This window comes from Dipodomys ordii, unplaced genomic scaffold, assembly GCF_000151885.1.
Source record: "Dipodomys ordii isolate 6190 unplaced genomic scaffold, Dord_2.0 Scaffold24, whole genome shotgun sequence".
Taxonomy (NCBI): domain Eukaryota; kingdom Metazoa; phylum Chordata; class Mammalia; order Rodentia; family Heteromyidae; genus Dipodomys; species Dipodomys ordii.
In genome coordinates, this window is record NW_012267240.1 from 7,490,830 (window position 1) to 7,510,572 (window position 19,743).

General features: G+C 42.2%; 1 protein-coding gene across 2 annotated transcripts in view; it reads right to left on the reverse strand.

Annotated features, from left to right (window-relative positions):
- Gad2 (glutamate decarboxylase 2 (pancreatic islets and brain, 65kDa)) overlaps positions 1-19,743 on the reverse strand; it is a 71,164-nt gene that overhangs the window by 21,718 nt on the left and 29,703 nt on the right. For both annotated transcript variants that reach the window (XM_013014630.1, XM_013014629.1), the window contains exons 9-11: positions 7,164-7,218; positions 5,422-5,538; positions 4,020-4,084 (exon numbers count right to left, since the gene is read on the reverse strand). In XM_013014630.1, the coding sequence (XP_012870084.1) occupies positions 4,020-4,084; positions 5,422-5,538; positions 7,164-7,218 (237 nt within the window). The remainder of the gene's footprint in view (positions 1-4,019; positions 4,085-5,421; positions 5,539-7,163; positions 7,219-19,743) is intronic.

Below are 19,743 nucleotides of genomic sequence, written 5' to 3' on the forward strand. Positions count from 1 at the left end.
TCAAACTTTGATCCTCAGATCTCAGCCTCCTGAGTAGCTAAGATGAGTAGTGTCAGCCACTGGTACCCAGCAAGTGAACTCTTTTCCACTATTTATCTTTTCCAATCCTTCCCCTCTAGTGTCTATGTTCTTGGTACAAGACATCCAGTTGTCAAACCTTGGGGTTATGCTTGTTTTTATTTTTATTTATTTTATTTTATTATTTTTTGTGCCCGTCCTGAGTCTTGAACTAGGGCCTAGGTGCTGTGCTCTACCACAATTCCACTTCTGGCTTTTATTTTTATTTATTTATTTTTAGTGGGTCAATGGGGGTAAGAGTCTCACAGACTTTCCTGTTCCGTCTGGCTTTGAACTACCATCTTCAGATCTCAGCCTCCTGAGTAGCTAGGATTACAGGTGTGAGCCACCAGCACCCAGGGTTGTGTTTATTTCACTCTCTGCTTTGCTCCTGATGTCTTCTTTGCGGTTCCATTTTCCCTACCCCTGGGAGACATCCACTCATTTGTCTCTGATCTTCAGACTCTGGTGAGAACTTCATAGCTTTTACCTCCCACAGGTGGATGGGCAGGTGTAATATACCTAGTTTCTAGTCAGGTGTAACTGCTCAGCCTCCATCTCTCTCATTCACAGCCAGCTTTCTAACCACATCCCTCCTCTGCTCAGAATCCCTGCCAGAATCCCCGCTGTGGCTCCTGTGACTGTGGGCTGCCACCATTTTGGTCCCCACCTGAGGACTACAATGTCTACTTGCAATCTTGGTTCACACAGTCTTAATTCTAAGCTCAGGAGTCCACAGTACAGAGATCCCTGGTGATGCTAGCGCGTCTCTGTGTCAAGTCCTTCACAGCAACCAACTGCAGGTCTGCCACCTTTCTCCCCGTGACCACGGATCTCCTTGGTCTACTCATCCTCCAGCCACTCATCGCCACTTTCTCCAAGGACCTCTTGCGCCCCCACCAGGGGTGTCTCTGCTCTGCACCTACAATGACTCCCTCATCTACCTGGTGATTTCAAACTCTGGGGCTGAGGCTGGTGTAGCAAGGCTGCCTCCAGGCTCTCCACTCAGCTCATGTGCCCTGGCTCTCCCGTGGTGATGCAACTTCTGCTGCACTGGAACATTCCACACGTCTTTCAAGCTTTGAAGACAGAATGCTCAGTGGACGATGACGGGTAAGCACCCCACTGGAGAAGTGGGCTCAGGAAGAGATGGTGTGCAAGGAGGGGGCAGATGTGGGGCTATCTGGGTACTTCCTGCACCCTGTCAGCTTCCCCAGCTCTGGAAACTTCCACAGTGCTAGCCAGGAAGTGCGCTGTCTTCTGAGAACCCCCAAAATCAGAGGTGCAGAGCAGGGATCCAGTTTGTTGCTCTTTTGCAGTGAGGTTGACATGCACAGACCTTCCAAGACCATTGATTTCAGGACAAGAACTTTCCTCCACTTTTAGACTAATTCTTAATCTTGGTGCTTGTGGCACTTGGAGAAAAAAAAAGTAATTTCCCCCCAAGTGAGACTCATTTGGTTCCTAAACATAGGCTCATGGACATTATGACCACAAGTTTCCACTGTCTTTATGACCCTTTTCGCCAAAGAAGGCATGCCTTCTGCTAAGAAATCAACAGGATGGGGATGCTCAGAAAGTGGGGGGCTAAGGGGACCCTGCCCAGAGCAGAGCACTGAACTCCCCTCATTTCTAGGACCTCACATTTGGCTATTGCACTTGGTAGATTTAGTTATAACAAAGTTTCAAAAATCACAGCAATAGGAATGTAGAGGACTCGTGTTCCAGGATGAATGCTCTGAGCTCTGCTCTCAAATAATAGTCATTAGTACAAAAGTATGTGGGTGTTTATTTTTCTGAGGCTCAGGGTAGGTAATTTAGTGAGCCTGCAAATAGACAATGCTCCATGGTTCCTAGCACTCACAGTCACAGATGTCACAAAAGGTAGAATAGCAAATGCTCAGGCTTTGTGTCCCTAAGAAAGAAATTCACAGAAGAGAAAGTGTAGTATATAGATCAGCTCTCCTGAAAGCTAATGTGTGTGTGTGTGTGTGTGTGTGTGTGTGTGTGTGTGTGTGCGCACACACATACACACATGCATGTGGTGCTAGGGATGGAAACCACAGCCACAGTGTGCCAGGTAAGTGCTCTACGAGCCCATAAATTAAATTCCATTCTTGTTCTGATCATCTGAGCAGGTACCACATCTATATCTCCTCTCCTCTCCTCTCCTCTCCTCTCCTCTCCTCTGCTCTCTTTTGCTTTCCTCTCCTCTCCTCTTCCCTTTCTTCTCCTTCCCTCCCCTCCCTTTCCCCCTCTCCTCCCCTCCCCTCCTCCCTTTCTTCTTTCTCCTTCTCCCTCTCCTTTTTTCCTTCTCCCTCTCCCTTTGCTTCTCCCTCTCCCTCTCCCATCCTCTCTCTTTCTCTTCCTCTTTCCCTCTCCTTCCCCTATTTCTCTTTCATTCTCCATCTTCTCTTCTCATTTTGTATTATCTCTCTCTCTGTTTAATTCCTTGTCACTTCCTAGACTTCTGGTTTTATTTCGATCTTTAAGATGGATCAGGATTAGATCTCAGAGAAGCCTAAAAGGCTGGCTCTGGGAGGGTGACACACCTGCCCTCTGCCCTCTTACCTATGAGCATCCTGCAGAAAGAGCACACACATCTCTAATGCTGCAATACAGCTGTGCCCAGACCAGAGCCCCTACCAACAAGAGACCCCATGTATGGGACTTAGATGAGCTCTGCTGCCGCCCTGTTCCCACTAATTGAGCCACTCTCCTTAGCTCTCTCCCAGTAGCCCATCCCGGTCTGTGAGTCCTGTTTGTGAGCACCTCGGGGTGTCACACAGCATACCTTAAATATACGCTTGGCATGGGCGCCCTGCATGAGCAGTGCTGACAGATGTTTCTGAGCTCCATTAGCCTCTTTCCCTCTTTCCTGCAACAGAATTTGTGCCAAGATGTCTCTCTCCCTGGGTGACATCTGGCTACTTGGCACAGCATGGCGGGCATTTGGCAGCCTCGGATGGATTCGGAGTTTCTCCAGTGGCCTGGAGTGTCAGCATTCACACTAATGGTTGCCCGGCTGACTTGCCATGGGGTAATGGGAAAACCAGCCTCCCTCTGCACGTGGCTTGGAACCAGATTCCCAAGGGTATTGTGCACTCTCTATTCTGTCTCTTGGTCCTGAAGATGTCTTATGCAAATCAAATATTCCTTCCTTTGTGTTTTGCTTTTCTCAATGGTCTACAGCTTAGGCTCGAACTAGAAGCTACTTCCTAGCACCAATCAGAGCTATGTCAGGAAAAGGCATGAAACTGAAATCCGGAGTATGTCTTGCTTTAAGTTAACTGACTGTATTAAACCCCAAACCCAAACCTTTCAACACTGATAACTTACAAGGCATTTGTGTGGAAAAATTATTCACTAGTTTCTTCAGAGTCACGGATATTACCCTTTTCAGAAGGATGGAAGCTATAGATCTCTCTAGAAAAATGTAGGCTGTTTGCAGGCTTTAGAGATCCCAGAAACGGATTCCAGAGAGCAATTGACCTCTGAGACACATTCTACCTGGATCACTTGATGAAAGTCTTGCTTTTCTATACTTTGCACATAAGATTTCTGAGGGAACTATCGCACCAAGCATGGGGCTGAAGGGTTCCTGGAAATGGAACACCATTTGCTTATCACATTTAACCCTCAACGTTTCATAAGAAGAAACATGGAGCAGAATGCTGATGGCTCAGTCCTGTAATCTTAGATACTCAGGAGGTTGAGATCTGAGGATCATGGTTTAAAGCCAGATGGGGCAGACAAGTCCATCAGACTCTTAGCTCCAATTAAATATCAGAAAACCAGAAGTGGCACTATGGCTCAAAGTGGTAGGGCACTTGCCTTGAGTGAAAAAGCTCAGGGACAACACCTAAGGCCTGAGTTCAAGCCCCAAGACTGACAAAAATCAATCAATCAACCAATCAATCAAACCAAAAAAATGATAAAAGGAAAAAGAAAAATACACATACCTTTCCACACCACTCAGCTTCCACTTGTGTTTCCGGGACATCAGTAATCCTCCACCCCAAGCTGCCTGAGAAAGGAAATCATACAAGCATAAGGTAGCTCTTTCTCATGACTCAAAATTTCACATTTTTTGGAGAATCATAATGTGAAAGTGCTCTGCTTGGCTCCAAGCAACATAGAGGAATTGGCCCTTCTGATGCTAGACCTCAAAGTGTAGGGTGGAGAACCATACTAAGGTGTCAGATTCTTCCACATTTATATGGGTATAAAGAGTCAAAGTGAGAAGAATCTTTCTCCATCTTATGCAGGCGGAATTCCTCAGCTGCAAATTGCAAAGCCCAAATGCTTCAAACCAGAGCTACTCAAAAGTGTGGGCCTCTAACAGCAAAGAAGTCTTGCACCACGATGTATGTCAACTTATGCGTTCTTTCATTTAAAAAGTCTTCCAACGGGAGAAAAAAAAATCAGGTGACCCATTGGGTGATGTTGTTTTGTAATCAGTGATAATTTGATATAAACTTTTTACCTTATCACAGCTCATTGGCACATAATTTACAGATGGCAGCTGATTTTTAAACAATTCTTTGATCTATTGAGCTTAAATCTCTTCATCTTTTAAAATGGCATTTTTTATTTGAAAATAATAATACACCTATATTGTTTTGCAGTGTGACTAAGCTTAAAGTCAAAACATGTCAAATACAATTTAGCTTCTGAGTTGAGCAAGCTAAAACTTTGGGGATTTGGTAATCCATTTTTCCTGGTAAGTGAAGTCTGCATTTCCCCTGCAAATATAGGAATACTTAACATGAACTTGAGGGTGTCTCTCTTTCTGTCTCTCTCTCATTTCTCTTTCTCTCCCTGCTCCCTCTCTCTGTGTGTATTGGTACTAGGACTTGAACTCAGAGCCAGGGTGCTGTCCCTTAGATGTTTTGCTTAAGGCTGATGCTCTACCCCTTGAGCCACAGCTCCACTTCTGACTTTTGCTGGTTAATTGAAGACAAGGATCTTACAAATTTGTCTGTCCGTCTGGCTTCAAACTGAGATCTTTAGTTCTCAGCCTCCTAAATAACTAAGATTACAGGTGTGAGACACCAGAACCTCAACTTGAGATTTAACTTCTGAATTTCCGCTGTACATGCAAGTGCTTTTTATCCTTTGATTGTCATAAGGAAGGAAGATCTGAACAGTGTGCTCAGTTCATAGAACTGAGAATATTTTCATGCAGGTAACTTCAGGCATGATCAAGACATTGTATGCCATGCAATTGAGTGTTCATTTGTCTCTGAAATGTTTTAAGGCTCTGATGCCACCATTTTGAAAATAAAAGTAAACTGTCTTCTATGAATCCCGGAAGAAAATTGAACAAAGTCACTTTAATGGCCAGTCCTGAGGGATACTTACATCCACGTGCATCCAGATCTTGTACTTTTTGCAAAGGTCGGCCACAGCTAAGAGGGGATCAAATGCCCCGTACACCGTGGTCCCAGCCGTGGCGCTCACCAGGAAAGGAACAAATCCCTACAGAAATGAAAAGTCCCCAAATAGTGTAAATAGGAGGCCAACCTTCCCCCACTTTTTAAAGCTACTGAAAAAACCATTGAAATTTTCTTCTTACCACATGTACACCTGAATTTCTGAAATTCTTAGAAGTGTTACCCACGCATGAGCCTGGCCAGTCACTCTGTGGAACGTGGGTTCTCCATTGGTTTGGCAACCATGTAGCAGTCATTAATTACCACTCCCATTTAACAGCCCATTCTGTTCTCTGAAAGGTTGTATGTTCCAGAGGTTTTCAGTGATCTCCATGAACCTTTTATCTATTCTAGAATTTTTCCAACCCCTTCCCCATTTTTTAACTGCTTTTGCTCATTTTCTAATCATTCTTTTCATGGAAGGCCCTTGTGTGAGCAAGCAGAAGGCCAGCTCATCACGTCTATTCATTTATTTACAGTCTAAGAGGCACAGGTTTGCACAAGACTAAACAATAAGCCAGGGCTTTTATCCTGCTGAGTGGCCCTCAGTCTGTCTGACTGTAGGCAAGTGGAAATTGAGATCACAAGCTGTGGCTACAAGAAAGCAAAAGAATGTCGCAAACGCGACCTTCCTTGTTTCCCCATTCCGTAATGAAGGTCCTGTTGCTTTAGGAGCTTGCTGTTACATCATCCGCCCCTAGGTGGCAGCAAAGGTTTAAGCTTGTGGGTCATGTCCCTCCAAGTGATTTGGTGAAGACAGAGATTGTAGGGAGAAAGGCGTATATATGAAAGGAAATAACGACAAGAAAACACCTTGTGAAGTCAGGAACAGTAGAGTGAGCCTATGAAGTAAAAGCTAAACAGTGGAAACAAACTCATTTGACAACTGTATGGGGGTGCAAATGGCTGTCTAATAATTTGTGAGGATCTTCTGCAGTTCTGTAGAATTTATTACTCACAAACAATTCTCTATTGCTGCCTGCAAAATAAGATGTGTAGTGAGCCAACCTTATCAGCCTGGGCCCAGGCAGGAGAAAACAACGCCTTTTAAAGAACCAGGTGACAGTTCTTCCATGCTGTATGCCTTCTACTTGTGAAAGTGAATTTTCCAAAGTGTGTCTGCTTAATTCCAACTGTCAGACACAGGAAGAAAATGCTTTGGGAAGAACTGTTACACCCTCTCTGTATAAATTATGTCCTCAGAAATGTAACCTTTTCTAAAGCAGAACCCACATACAACTCAGAGAAATAAATTTGTATTGGATACAAAATTCTGTTTTGGCGTTAAAGCTAGGAGGGTGAGGTTGAGATCTGTTTTTAAAAATAAAAGTTATTCAGCAGTGATACTCACCAGACACTATGTTGGAAATGAACTATATACAACTTAGGAGTTAGGGAGGGAGAGAGGAAAAATTGGGAGAAAATAAGGCGAGAGTAATGGTGGTCAAAAGGAAATGTACTCAGTACCTGATTATTTAACTGTAACTCCTCTGTATATCACCTTTACAATAAAATTTTTAAAAATAATAATAAATTTTTAAAATTTACAATAAAATTTTTACAATAAAATTTTTAAAAATAATAATAAATAAAACCTCAAAAAATAAAGTAAAATGCAAGCTGGGTGCTGGTGGCCAATGTATGTAATCTTATCTACTCAGGAAAACTTACTTTCTGTTTGGCCTCAAGGATTCTTCTTTCCAGATCAGATGGGATCATTTTCCCTCTGAAAGGAAAAAGAAATGTGTTACAGATTTGCTTGGAATAGTTTAGTTGGTTGTCTTTTCAGCATAAGAGGCCACTGGAAGGTAAAAATCTAATCCTGTACCATTGATAATGCTCAGTTAAAACAACTTCTTAGTAACTCAGGAGGCAGAGATCATAGTTTGAGCCTAACTTCGGCAACAAAGGTAAGAAGACCCATCTTAATAAATATGCCCAGTGAGGTGTTTCACATCTGTAATCCTACATATGTGGAAGACATAGATAGGAAGATTGCTGTTCAAGGCCAGATCTAAGCAGAAAGGTGGGGCCCAAAATATAACTAAAGCAAAAAAGGGCTGAGGGCATGGCTCAAGTGGTAGAGTATGTGCCTAGCAGAGGCCCATAGTTCCAACCTCATGACCACCAAACCAAAAAAAAAAAAAAAAAGAGGAGAAAGAATCCATTTAGCTCATGAAAAACATTCAATTTTAATTGTTGAGGTGTGTGTGTGTGTGTGTGTGTGTGTGTGTGTGTGTGTGTTGGTCCTAGGGATTAAACTCAGGGCCTGGGCACTGTCCTTGAGCTATTGTTCTAGCACTTGAGCCACAGCACCACTTCTTGTTTTGTTTTCTGAGTAGTTTATTGGAACTAAGCGTCTCCTGGACTTCTCTGCCTGGGCTGCTTTGAAGGGCAATCCTCAGGTCTCAGCCTCCTGAGTAGCGAGGATTACAGGCTTGAGCCACGGGCACCTGCCTGTGGAGGTTGTTTTTATGCAGTGTGACATTCCAGTTCAGACCTGGAGGGAAAAGCAAAGGGCAGAGAATAGGTCCTGGAGGAAGAAAAATACTCCAAGGTCATGTTTTTCCATTGGGATTGTAAAGCTAGGTTTTACGCAGACAATTGAGAAAAGCAAAGGAGGGGTGGTTAACAAACACATCATCATCATTATTAGGAATGCTACTGGCATTTGGTAGGATTTTGTGCTTGACACTAGCTCAAGGGTACATTTGAGTCTCCTGGCTTCAGATACAGGGAGCACCACTTTATCACATCTTTTGGAGTTAACTTGCCTAAACTTTCACCTATTGAGATAGCGCAGCTCTAATGTTTCCTCCTTCTTTAAGCTAATTTGGGCTTTATCGAGAAGAGGCAAGTTGTGTTTTCTATCATTTTTGGTTGGGGCTAATAAAAGGAGGCGAGACATAATCATTGGAACATAAAATAGCATTGAAACTGAAAGCGTGGAGAGCTACTGATTTAGGTGAAACTATTCTCCAATGCAAAACAATTCCCCTGCCATTACTCGGATGACAGTAAAATACAAGTCAACTAGTGACTAGTTTTGTCAAGCGGGAACTAAGGAAGGACATGACAGGTACATATGAGGGTGAAGGTTCTGGACTCGGATTCACAGCTGCTTCCTTTGGGGTGACCCTTGTGAGACTGAGTGGAAGAAGTGAGGGTGTCAGGGCTGAGGGAGGAACCCTAGTGTATCTTACTCCCTACTTTTCCTGTATCTTTCATCCTCTTTGTTGATGGGGGGGGTATGGAGACCGCTTCAACCAGCAAGACTCAGTTTCTCTCATGTGAGGTGCTACGCCAGACCTGCTATTATGGAAATGTTCACATTTCAGAGAAAATCTGGGTAAGGTATTTACCTTTTGCAGAACAATGGAAGCGCATGATAAATGCCACAGTACTTTTGTAGTTAACTTTATGAAACTGGAGAGAATTCTTAGAAAGGAGTTAGCCAATTTTTGGCTTTTATCCAGTTGATCACTAGCTTGGACATTTTTTTTGGGTCCGGTTGTGGGGCCTGAACTCTGGGCCTGGGCGCTGTCCCTCAGCTCTTTAGCTCAAAGCTAGCCCTCTACCACTTGAGCCACAGCGCCACTTCTGGCTTTTTTCTTTTTACTTATATGGGGCTGAGGAATCAAACCCAGAGCCTCAGGCATGCAAGGCAAGCACTCTACCACTGCGCCACCTTCCCAGCCCCTAGCTTGTACGTTTTTGAGGGAGATTAACTTGACAGTCATCCTGTACTTGTTCATCCCATTGGGACAGTTTGCTAAAGATAAGGCAGCCTCAGAGGGCCTGAGGTAAGAGGACCGACACAAGCTCTTTACACGAATGTTTCTCCCCCCACACCTACTTCCTTGTTTTCTCTAATGTCAACCCTCACTGGTAGCAAGAAGGCAGTTTAAAAAAAGAAGACAGCTTCTTAATACACCTTACTTAGATCTGAGACATAGCGTACTGTGTTACAGTATACTGAGTGTGTGTGTGTTATTAAGCACAAAGGATGACCATGTGGCCTCATGCCCTCTGTTTCCTAAGCCTTCTCCCTTGCATGTATCTGTAGAGAGAAGAGGATGCATGATCAAACGATCAAATGATAGAGTGCTAGCTTTGAGCAGAATAGCTTAACAACACCCAGGCAGAAATAATCACATACACACACACACACACACACACACACACACACACACACACACACAAACCCCTCAATTTACCATGTAATAAACCATGCTTGGCTGTCCTAAATAACTTTTCAGAGCAGAAAAAATAAAAAATGGTAATTACACAGCATGAAAAATTAATGATATGAGAAAAGTACATATAAAAATGAGGAACACCCTAAATTATTCTCAGAGGAAAATGTACCGCTCTAAAGGTTTTCTGAAACTAGAAAATTAAAATAAACTTTTCATTAAATTAGAAAACTTGGTAAAATAGACTTGACTCATAAAGTCAAAAGCTGGGACACTGAAAACACCAATCAATGGTTGCATAAATACCTGACTAACAAAAGAAGAGAGAGAAAATGCAATCTTTGCGATGAAGAAAGGCAGGTAGAAAGATACCTTAATAATGCAAAAAATAAAACTGTGTGGAATTTTTAACTCTTATTACTTGTATAGGGAACAGAAAATGTTTCTATTTTTCTGTGTCTTCCTACTTGAATTTACCAGAAACTTCTTATTCTTTTCTGACCTTCTTTTTTCCTCACTCTCCTTACTCATCTTCATTTCGACTAGTGTGGATGCTGACTGACTCTGTAGAATTAATATTGTAGAATTAATAAAAAAGACTTATAAAAGAAGAGTCAACATCATATCTAAATGTGAAATCCTAGATCCATTTCTATTACATTTAGAAACAAAACATTCTTCTGAAAGAAATAGAAAAATCTAAACATCTGTGGGGTAAGGATCCGACAAGATCCAATAGCCCTTCATAATTTAAAAAAGTCTCAACAAATTAGATATAGAAGAAATATACCTTCACATAATAAAGGTCATATATCATGAGCCCATGGCCAATGCATGTACTCAATGGTGAGCAATGGAGAGTTTTATTCTTCCTTTTCTTTCTTTCCTTCCTTCCTTCCTTCTTTCTTTCTTTCTTTCTTTCTTTCTTTCTTTCTTTCTTTCTTTCTTTCTTTTTCTTTCTCTCTCTCCTCTCTTCTCTTTCTCTCTCTTCTTTCTCTTTTTCTCTCTTTCTTTCTTTCTCTCTCTCTTTCTTTCTTTCTTTCTCTCTCTCTCTCTCTCTTTCTTTCATAGGTTGTGGGACTTGAACTCAGGGCCTGGGCACTGGTCTTTGAGCTTTTGTGCTCAAGACTAATGCTCTACCATTTTGAACCACAGTTCCACTTCCGGTTTTCTGGTGGTTAATTGCAGATAACAGTCTCATGGATTTTCTGCCCAGGCTGGCTTTGGACTGATTTCAGACCTCAGACTCCTGAGTAACTAAGATTATAGGTGTGAGCCACCAGTACCTAGTGAACTTTTCTTTTAAGCTCAGGAACAAGATAAGCATGCTCAGTCTTGCCATTTCCATTCAATATATTAATGGACACCCTAGCCAGAGAAATTAGGAGAAAAAAAAAGCCAGGTGCTGGTTGCTTACACCTGTTTCCTAACTACTCAGAACACTGAGCTCTGAGGATCATGACTTGAAATAAGTCTGGGCAGAAAAGCCTTAGAGACTCTTATCTCCAATTAACTAGCAAAAAGCCAGATGTGGTTCAAGTAATAGAGTACCAGCCTTGAATCAAAAGGCAAAAGCTAGACACTAGTGGCTCACACCTATAATCCTAGCTACTGAGGAGGCTGAGATCTGAGGATCGCTGTTCAAAGCCAGCCAGGCCGAAAAGTCCACAAGACTCTTATATCTAAATAAATTATACTGAGAAAAAACTGGAAGTGGCACTGTGGCTCAAGTGGTAGAGCACTAGCCTTGAGCAAAAGAAGCTCCAGTACTGTGCCTAGGCCCTGAGTTTCAAGCTCACACCTGCAACAGCAACAACAACAACAAAGGCAATGTCCAGTTTAAGTTTCAATAGTGGCCTATGAATAAGGGGAAGAAGGAAGGAAGGAAGGAAGGAAGGAAGGAAGGAAAGAAAGAAAGAAAGAAAGAAAGAAAGAATAAATAGAAAAAATTGAAAGTATCCAGTTGCACAGGAAGAAATGAAATTGTTTCTGTTTTCAGACGACCATTTTATTACATACAGAAAAATCTAATGACTCCACCAACAAACCATTCAGGACTCATATAAACAGATTCAGTAAAGTTGTAGAATGAAAACAATAAACACAGAAAAACCAGTTGCATTACTATAGTAATGATTAAGCAAAAAAGAAAGAAACAAAATTAACACAACAATTCCATTTACAATCATATCTAAATGAATACAATACTTAGGAATAAATTTTCAATACAGATCTCTGTATTGAAAACTGTGAAACATTAATAAAATAAATAGAAGAAAATACAGAAAATAGAAATATAGCCCCCTGTGTTCATGGACTTGGAAAAATCAATATTGTCAAAATCCCAATGATGTTTTCACAGAAACAGAGAAAAAAATTAGGAAATTCATATGGAAACACAAAGAAGCTATAATCCTAGCTACTATGAGGTTGAGATCTGAGAATCAGAGCTCAAAGCCAGCCCTGGCAGGAAAGTCTGTGAGATTCTTACCTCCAATTAACCAGCAAAATTCCAGAAGTAGAGCTGTGGCTCAAGTGGTAGAGTGCTAGCCTTCAGTGGAAAAGCTAAGAGACAGAAGCTAGGCCCTGAGTTCAATCTCCAGAAATGGCATACTGTACACACACACACACACACACACACACACACACACACACACACACACACACACACACACGTTATAATAATCTTGAGCAAAGCTAGAGCTATCACACTTCCAGATTGATAATTAAATTACAAAGTAATTGGTAGTGGTAACCAAAAAGTGTGGTAATCAGAAAAGTCTGATGCTAGCATGAAAACAGACACAAACCCATGGAACAGACTAAAAGCCAAGAAGTCATTGTTTCTAACATATTTATAAGGTACCATGTGATTTTTTTGTTGCTTTGTATGTCCCTCGCCCATGGTATAACCCCTGTTTTCACTGTATTTGATGTTGATATAATTTGGGGAGCAGAAGGGAAAAAACAAATTGTTTAAGTAGGGATACAGGTGGATCCCTTGTAACAATGAGATGTACAAGATGCTATATCAAAAAATGAACTTTACAACTTTGGTGGGGGGCTGGGGTGGGGAAATAGTTGTGGAGATGGGAGGGAGGGGATGGTAGGGGGAAAACAAAGGAGGAGGCAACCATGCTTGATAAGAAGTGTACTCATTATCTTGCTCATGTGATTGTAACCCTTCTGTACAGTATTTTCACAATAAAAAACTTATTTTTTTTAAAAAAGAAAGCCCAGAAATCCATCTATGCAAATGTGGTCAACTAGCTGTGACAATGGTGCACAAGACTATGTGATCTAGCACAGAAAAACATTTCTAAAATGGATACAAAAGGTGAAGAGTAGATAAATGCCACTCTGATTATAGAAAAGGGAGACATTGTTATAAATACCAAAAATGAAAAAAGCAAATGAGACATTTTGAAGAAAAAAAAAAGCACCCAACATCTGCAACATCCAATGTTTATTTTTCCCTTTTCTTTTTGAACTATAAATAACTGATAAGCATCAAACACTCACTTTTGCTAATTACCAAAATAGAAATGAAAACAAGAACAGTTAAAAAAAATAGATTCACCCATGAAAATGACATAGGTCACCTGAGGCTTGAATTCCTATGGTTAGGGATGAGTTGGCAAAGAGGTCCTCCATCATACTGCTGGCAGTGTGCAAATCAGCCAGGTCTTTTCTGAAGAGCATCAAGACAGCACAGGAAGTCCCAAGCTCAGAAATTTGGCCACTAAGAATTTGTGTATTCACTTATTTATGCAGCATTAGGGTTTGAACTCATGGTCTTGTGCATGGTAGGTAGGCATTCTACCCACTGAGCCACACCTCCAGCCCTTTCTCTTTTGTTTGTTTGTATCTTTTTAGCTAGAGTCTCATGCTTTTGGCTAGAGGTAGCCTCAGACTTCAATCCTCTTACTTCCACTTTCCACGTATCTGGGATTACAGGCATGCACCACTACTCTTAGTCCGAAGTACAGTAATTTATTTGAAGAAAATAATCTTAGAATATATGCAAGCATTTAATCACAATGAAGTTTATACTAGCAGTTCTTAAAAAGTCAAAATTTAAACTGACTTAAAATGTTTAGCGACAAATTTGCTACATAGCTTAAATTCTAAACAACAGATTCTAAAGTAGTAATTACAGAATTCCTAATGACACAAAAATCACCCACAATAATGTTTATGTTAAAGAACAAATTTCTTGCTAGTAAGCATGTGTATTTTCTATTATGATAAAATGTATGAAAATATCCTTGGAGCCATATGCATCAAAATATCATGAAAGATGTCTAGCTCTTTCTGGTTTTCTTATTTTTCTACAATGATATGTGCTGCTTCTGAAATAAGAAAGTTATGTGTTTTATTTATTTATTTTAGAACACCATTGTACTATAGAGCCACTTTATTTATTACTTACTTTAAAACGGACCATCTGCTGGGTGCCAGTGGCTCATACATGTAACCTTAGCTACTCAGGAGGCTGAGATCTGAGGCTTGCAGTTCAAAGCCAGCCCTGGCAAAGTTTGTGAGGCTCTTTTCTCCAACTAGGCACCAAAACAGCTGAAAATGAAGATGTGGATCAAGTGTTATAGCACCAGCCTTGAGCACAAAAGCTCAGGGACAGGGCTTAGTCCCTGAGTTCAAGCCCCAGGACTGGTACATTAAAAAATAAAGGCCATCTCTTGGTATAAGCATGGTTACTTGTGTAATTTGAGCTACTTGAGAGGTAAAGACAAGACTTTCAGGCCAGCCTAGGCACAAAGTTAGTGATACTTTATGCCTTGTAGTGGTGCATGACTGTAGTCCTAGCATTAAAGAGGCAGAGGAAGGGCTGGGAAGGTGGCTCAGTGGTAGAGTGCTTGCCTTGCATGCATGAGGCCCTGGGTTCGATTCCTCAGCACCACATAAGCAGAAAAACCTGGAAGTGGCACTGTGGCTCAAGTGGTAGAGCGCTAACCTTGAGCTGAAGAGCTGAGGGACAGTGCCCAAGCCCAGAGTTCAAGCCCCTATGACCGACAAAAAAAAAAAAGAGGCAGAGGAAGAGACTATGGTCCCAGGCCAGTTCAGGCAAAAGCATGAGACTCCAAACAATATCTACAGCTAAAAGGCCAAGGATGTGGTTGAGTGGTACAGCACTCAGGTAACAAGTAGAGAGGGTGCAGGTTCACATTCCAGAACTGTCAAAAAGGGTGGCAAAAATCTCTTACAGTTTTACCTATTTTCAGTGTGTGTGTGTGTGTGTGTGTGTGAGAGAGAGAGAGAGAGAGAGAGAGAGAAAGAGAGAGAGAGGGAGGGAGAGAGAGTTAAAGAGGGAGGGTAAGAGGGAGGGAGAGAGAGACAGCGAGGGAGAGAGAGAGTCAGGGAGACAGAGAGAGAGAAAAAGAGAGAGAGTAAACATTTCTGAGCTACATTAACATTAGGAGAAGGTAAGGAATTACATTCTTTTGTGTCTTTAAATAAAATGATGAATTCAATCAACTGTGTAGGTAGTAAGTACTATGTACTAAGTAGGTAGTAAGCACTCCAAGTCACCTTACACAGCTACTAAGTAGTAAGCACTCAGTGAGCATTGGCTGTTTTTTTTTTTTTTAAATTGTATAGTCTTGTACCATCTAGCACAAAGTAAAGGACTCCATTAGCACCCCTGAGCTCTTAGCATTTGGACTCTGGAAATCTAATGCTCAAAAGCTTCCCTGCCCGGCTCCATGATAATAATTGATTCTTGTATCTGCAACATCTATCCTGTAGCAGTGTATTCAACAGCTCCCCTGGGACCTGAAAGAGTTCATTACGATCCTAGCGTCCTCTGAGTACCAGCTACAAGTCAGCTAATTTAATAAAAGAGTCTAATGACCCCAGATTATTTAGCATTTCAGTTGTGGAAGTTGATTGTGTGAGAAAGCGTGGTACTTAACAACCACAGGGAAATGTAAGCTAACTCTATAAAGTGACATAATGCTTTTTTTTTAAAAAAAGGCTAAAATGTATACCAAGGCACAAGCAGTTCATTTGTGATGCAAACACAGTAATCAAAGTAGCTAACAGTGTTCTTATTATTCCTAGGAGCTGGGACAGCCAACAACTCCTCCAGTCTTGTGCCAGTCAGGTTCCCATGCATCTTAGTCAGATTTATTTTCTATGAAGTTGCAGCAAATTGTAAGCAACTTAGATAATATAAAATGAGCTCTGAATGAGAACAAAGGATGGAGAAATGGGAGAAAGGAGGAAGGGAATGAGCAGAAAGAGTACTAGAGAGAACTAAGTTCTAGTAGTAGCCATAAAAAAGAAGAGGAAAGGAGAGAAGAGAAAAGGAGGAGAGAAGGGGAGAAGAGGAGAGAAAGGGAGAGGGAGGGGAGGGAAGAGAAGGGAAGGAGTGAAGAGAGGATAGGGAAGACAGGAGGTTAAAGAGAGAAGGGGAAGAGAGAGAAAGAAGAAGGAAGGGATGGAAGAGGACAGAAGAAGAGGAGGAGAGAAGGGCAGAAGAGGAGAGGGAGGGGTGGGAGGAAAGAGGAGGAAAGAAGAAGGAAGAGGAAGGGGAAGGGAAGAAAAGAGCAGCGGAGAGGAGGAGAGGGTAGAGATGAGCAAGGAGAAGAGAGGAAGGGAGGGAAAAAGAGGAGAAGGAAGAGGAGAGAAAAGGAGGAGGAAAAAAAGCGGAGGAGAGGGAAAAGAAAAGGAGGAAGAGAGGGAGGAGGAGGGGAAGAAGAAAGAGGAGAGCACAAACCTCCAAAGGGCTTTCCAGCTCAGGAGAATGGAGGAACAAATAATTTTAGAAGGAAAGATGCACTGAGAAAGTCACCACCTTGCAAACATTATACAGTAAGTCAGGTAAGAACCAGAAATGGAAGCTAAATGAGTGGATGTATATTACAGGAGAAACAGAACATTTCTGTCACCTCAAAGTGACCTCTCCCATGTATGTATGAACAGCTAAGGAGAAAGTAGTTATTCTATAGCTGAGAACCTGGTAGGCAGAACTGGTATAAAATGGTCCAAGTTACCATTACTGCTAATGGAACAACCTGCTGATTCCATTTACTGGAGGAAGACCACCATCCCTCCTCACCCCCCTGCATACTGCCTTGGAACCTCAGCCCTCCATTGAATCTGCTCTTGCCAACCTCCCAGGCTCCCTCTATACATAAAACCAATGGGCAATTGGCTCTGTTACCCAGTCTCCTCCCAATAGAAATGCCCTCTTGAGCTGGGCACCAGCGGCTCACGCCTGTAATCCTAGCTACTCAGGAGGCTGAGATCTGAGGATAGCAGTTCGAAGCCAGCCTGAACTGGAAAGACCGTGAGACCCTTATCTCTAATTAACTACCAGAAAACTGGAAGTGGCACTCTGGCTCAAGTGGTAGAACACTTTCCTTGAGCTGAAGAGCTCAGGGATAGTGACCAGACTCAGAGTTCAAGGCCCATGACCACCACCACCAACAAAAGAAATGGCCTCATGATCCTCTCTCCCATCTTCCTGATTTTTTCTTACAACTCTGGTTATTCTTCCCAGGCCCCTTTCTTTTCTTTCTCTCTCTCTCTTTCTTTCTTTTTGATCAGCTGTGGGGCTTGAACTCAGGGCCTGGGTGCTGTCCCTGCACCTCTTTGTGCTCAAGGCTAGCACTGAACCATTTGAATCGCAGCGCTACTTCCAGTTTTTGAATGGTTAATTGGAGATAAGTCTCACAGGGACTTTTCTGCCTGGGCTGGCTTCGAACCATGATCCTCAGATCTCAGCCTCCTGAGTAGTTAGGCTTACAGGCATGAGCCAATGGCACCCAGCTTGCACATCCTTTTTACTTTGCTGAGCCTGGATGTGGCTGCTTCTGAGTTCTTTCCTGAGTCTGATTCTGTATGACTTCATTCATCTCCTGAACTCCAGGATCATCTTTCCAGCTCCCTGCTTGCTACCTTCACATGACTGTGTCATAAGCGTTTCAAGTTCACCACCTCCATGTTCCAATTCAGCACCTTGGCCAGAGGCAAAGACTAGCACTCCAAGTACATAACGGGAGAAAGCAGAGGCCTGGCATCCATCCCAGACTACTATCTAGTCTGCTCTTTCAGCACCCCATCTCCATTGCTCCCCATTCTATCAGTTCATCATTTATCATCTCATGTTTTCACAGTGGCCACCAGCTTCCAGCCTCTCAACCATATGTCCTGCTACATTTAAAGTGATCATTCTATACAATGCTGGGATGTTGCTTGCTTGTTCAAAACCCTTCTGTGCTAGGTGCTGGTGGGCTCATGCCTGTAATCCTAGCTACTCAGGAGGCTGAGATCTGAGGATTGAGGTTCAAAGCTAGCCCAGGCAGGAGAGTCTGTTTAACAACCAAAAAACTGGAAGTGTCACCGTGGCTCAAAGAGGTAGAGCACTAGCCTTGAGTAAAAAAAAGAGCCCAGGGACAGTACCCAGGCCCTGAGTTCAAGCCCCCATGACAACCTAAAACAAACAAACAAGAATCCCTTCTGAGATGTTTCATGTCTTCAACTGAAAGGTGAGCAGGCTCAGAAGACTGATGACAAGGACATTGTGACTATTCCCTCCCAGAACTTCCTGTTCTGTGACACAGCCAATGCTCTCTCCCTTACACTCATGGTTTAGAGTGTGTTATGGCTTCTGCCTGGAACATTCTTTCTTTTCCTCCTTATCTAGCTAATTACCAGCTTCCTTTCTCTAGACATAGAATTACATGAATATCAACAGCAATCCATGTTTAATCTTTTCCTCAATGGTTATGGTGGTTTTTCTCTAAGTTTTGAGGCGACCAGTCTCTGTCCACATGTTCTGTTCCCAGACTTCCAATCAAAGCCATCTCCACAGCCAAAAGAAGTCATGCAGAGGGGCCATTTCCATCATACAAGAGCTTTAAATCCTTCCAAATGATCATCCATATACTAGACATGTTCTTTCCTCTAATGCAATCTCAGCAACCTCTTCTAGCTCAGTGGCTTAATCCAATTCTGAAATATCACTCAGGTCTCTTTAATAAATGTTTATTTTCCCTCTAAATAGAAATTACTTTTCTGCCCTAGACATGTCAACACACCTTTCATTTGGATTCTGCTAATTCAATATTTGCAAATATTAGGTCCAATGATGTTTGGGTAAAAAGTCATTTCTCTCCATCATTGTGAATATTCAAGGTTTTTCTAACAAGGGAAGAAGAACCTTAAACTGGGATTTGTGAAATCAAAGATTTATTTTACATATTTACTCTTTTGAATAGATATGTAATTTTTAAAATATAAAATACTCTTTTGGCCACAATTATCTCCATTAAACTGTAATCATGGTGAAGTGAGTTTTTTGGGGCATTGATTTATTCTTAACTAGAGTATGTGTAATTAAATTAAAACTCTTCCTGATTTTCAGCTCTGAGAGAACCTAGTCCAAGCAAATGAAGATTTACTACACATTTCCTTTTTCTTTTTAACTGAGAAGTGTGTTTCGTGTTGAACGGTCCCGGTGGTAAGCCCCTGGAGTGCCGGCTGAGGGAGGGTGCCTCACGGGGCTTCCTCCATCCGTGGCTTTGGGTGGTGCTCTAGAAAGCATAGACTGCTCCCGTTCACCACAGCTCCCTTCACTGTAAGCCCTGGATTGGAGGGCAGGATAAACCCCCCCCCCCCCATCCCCCCCCCCCCCCCCCCCCCTGCCCCCCCCCCCACCACGGTTTAACCAATGGGATGAGTGCATTTGGAAATGAAAGCCTCTGAGAACAGGTGTGGGTTAGAGCTTGAGGAAGACTGGGTGACCTTTATAAAACACAGCAGGAGAAACAAATAGGGCTCCCCAAATATTTGAACTTAGACCATTGAGGTCGGGATCTCTGTCTTAAGCTCACACTATACAGATGATATGAAATAAAAATGCAGAATTAGAAGGGCATAGAACTTGAGGGGAATATAAAGGGTGAAAAAGTGGAGCAGTGGCACTCACTGGACATTATATATATTAAGTGAAGTAAGCCAGGCCCAAAGAAACATAGGTCCCATGGTTTCCCTTATTTGCAATATCTAGTATATGTCTGAGTCAAGCAGAA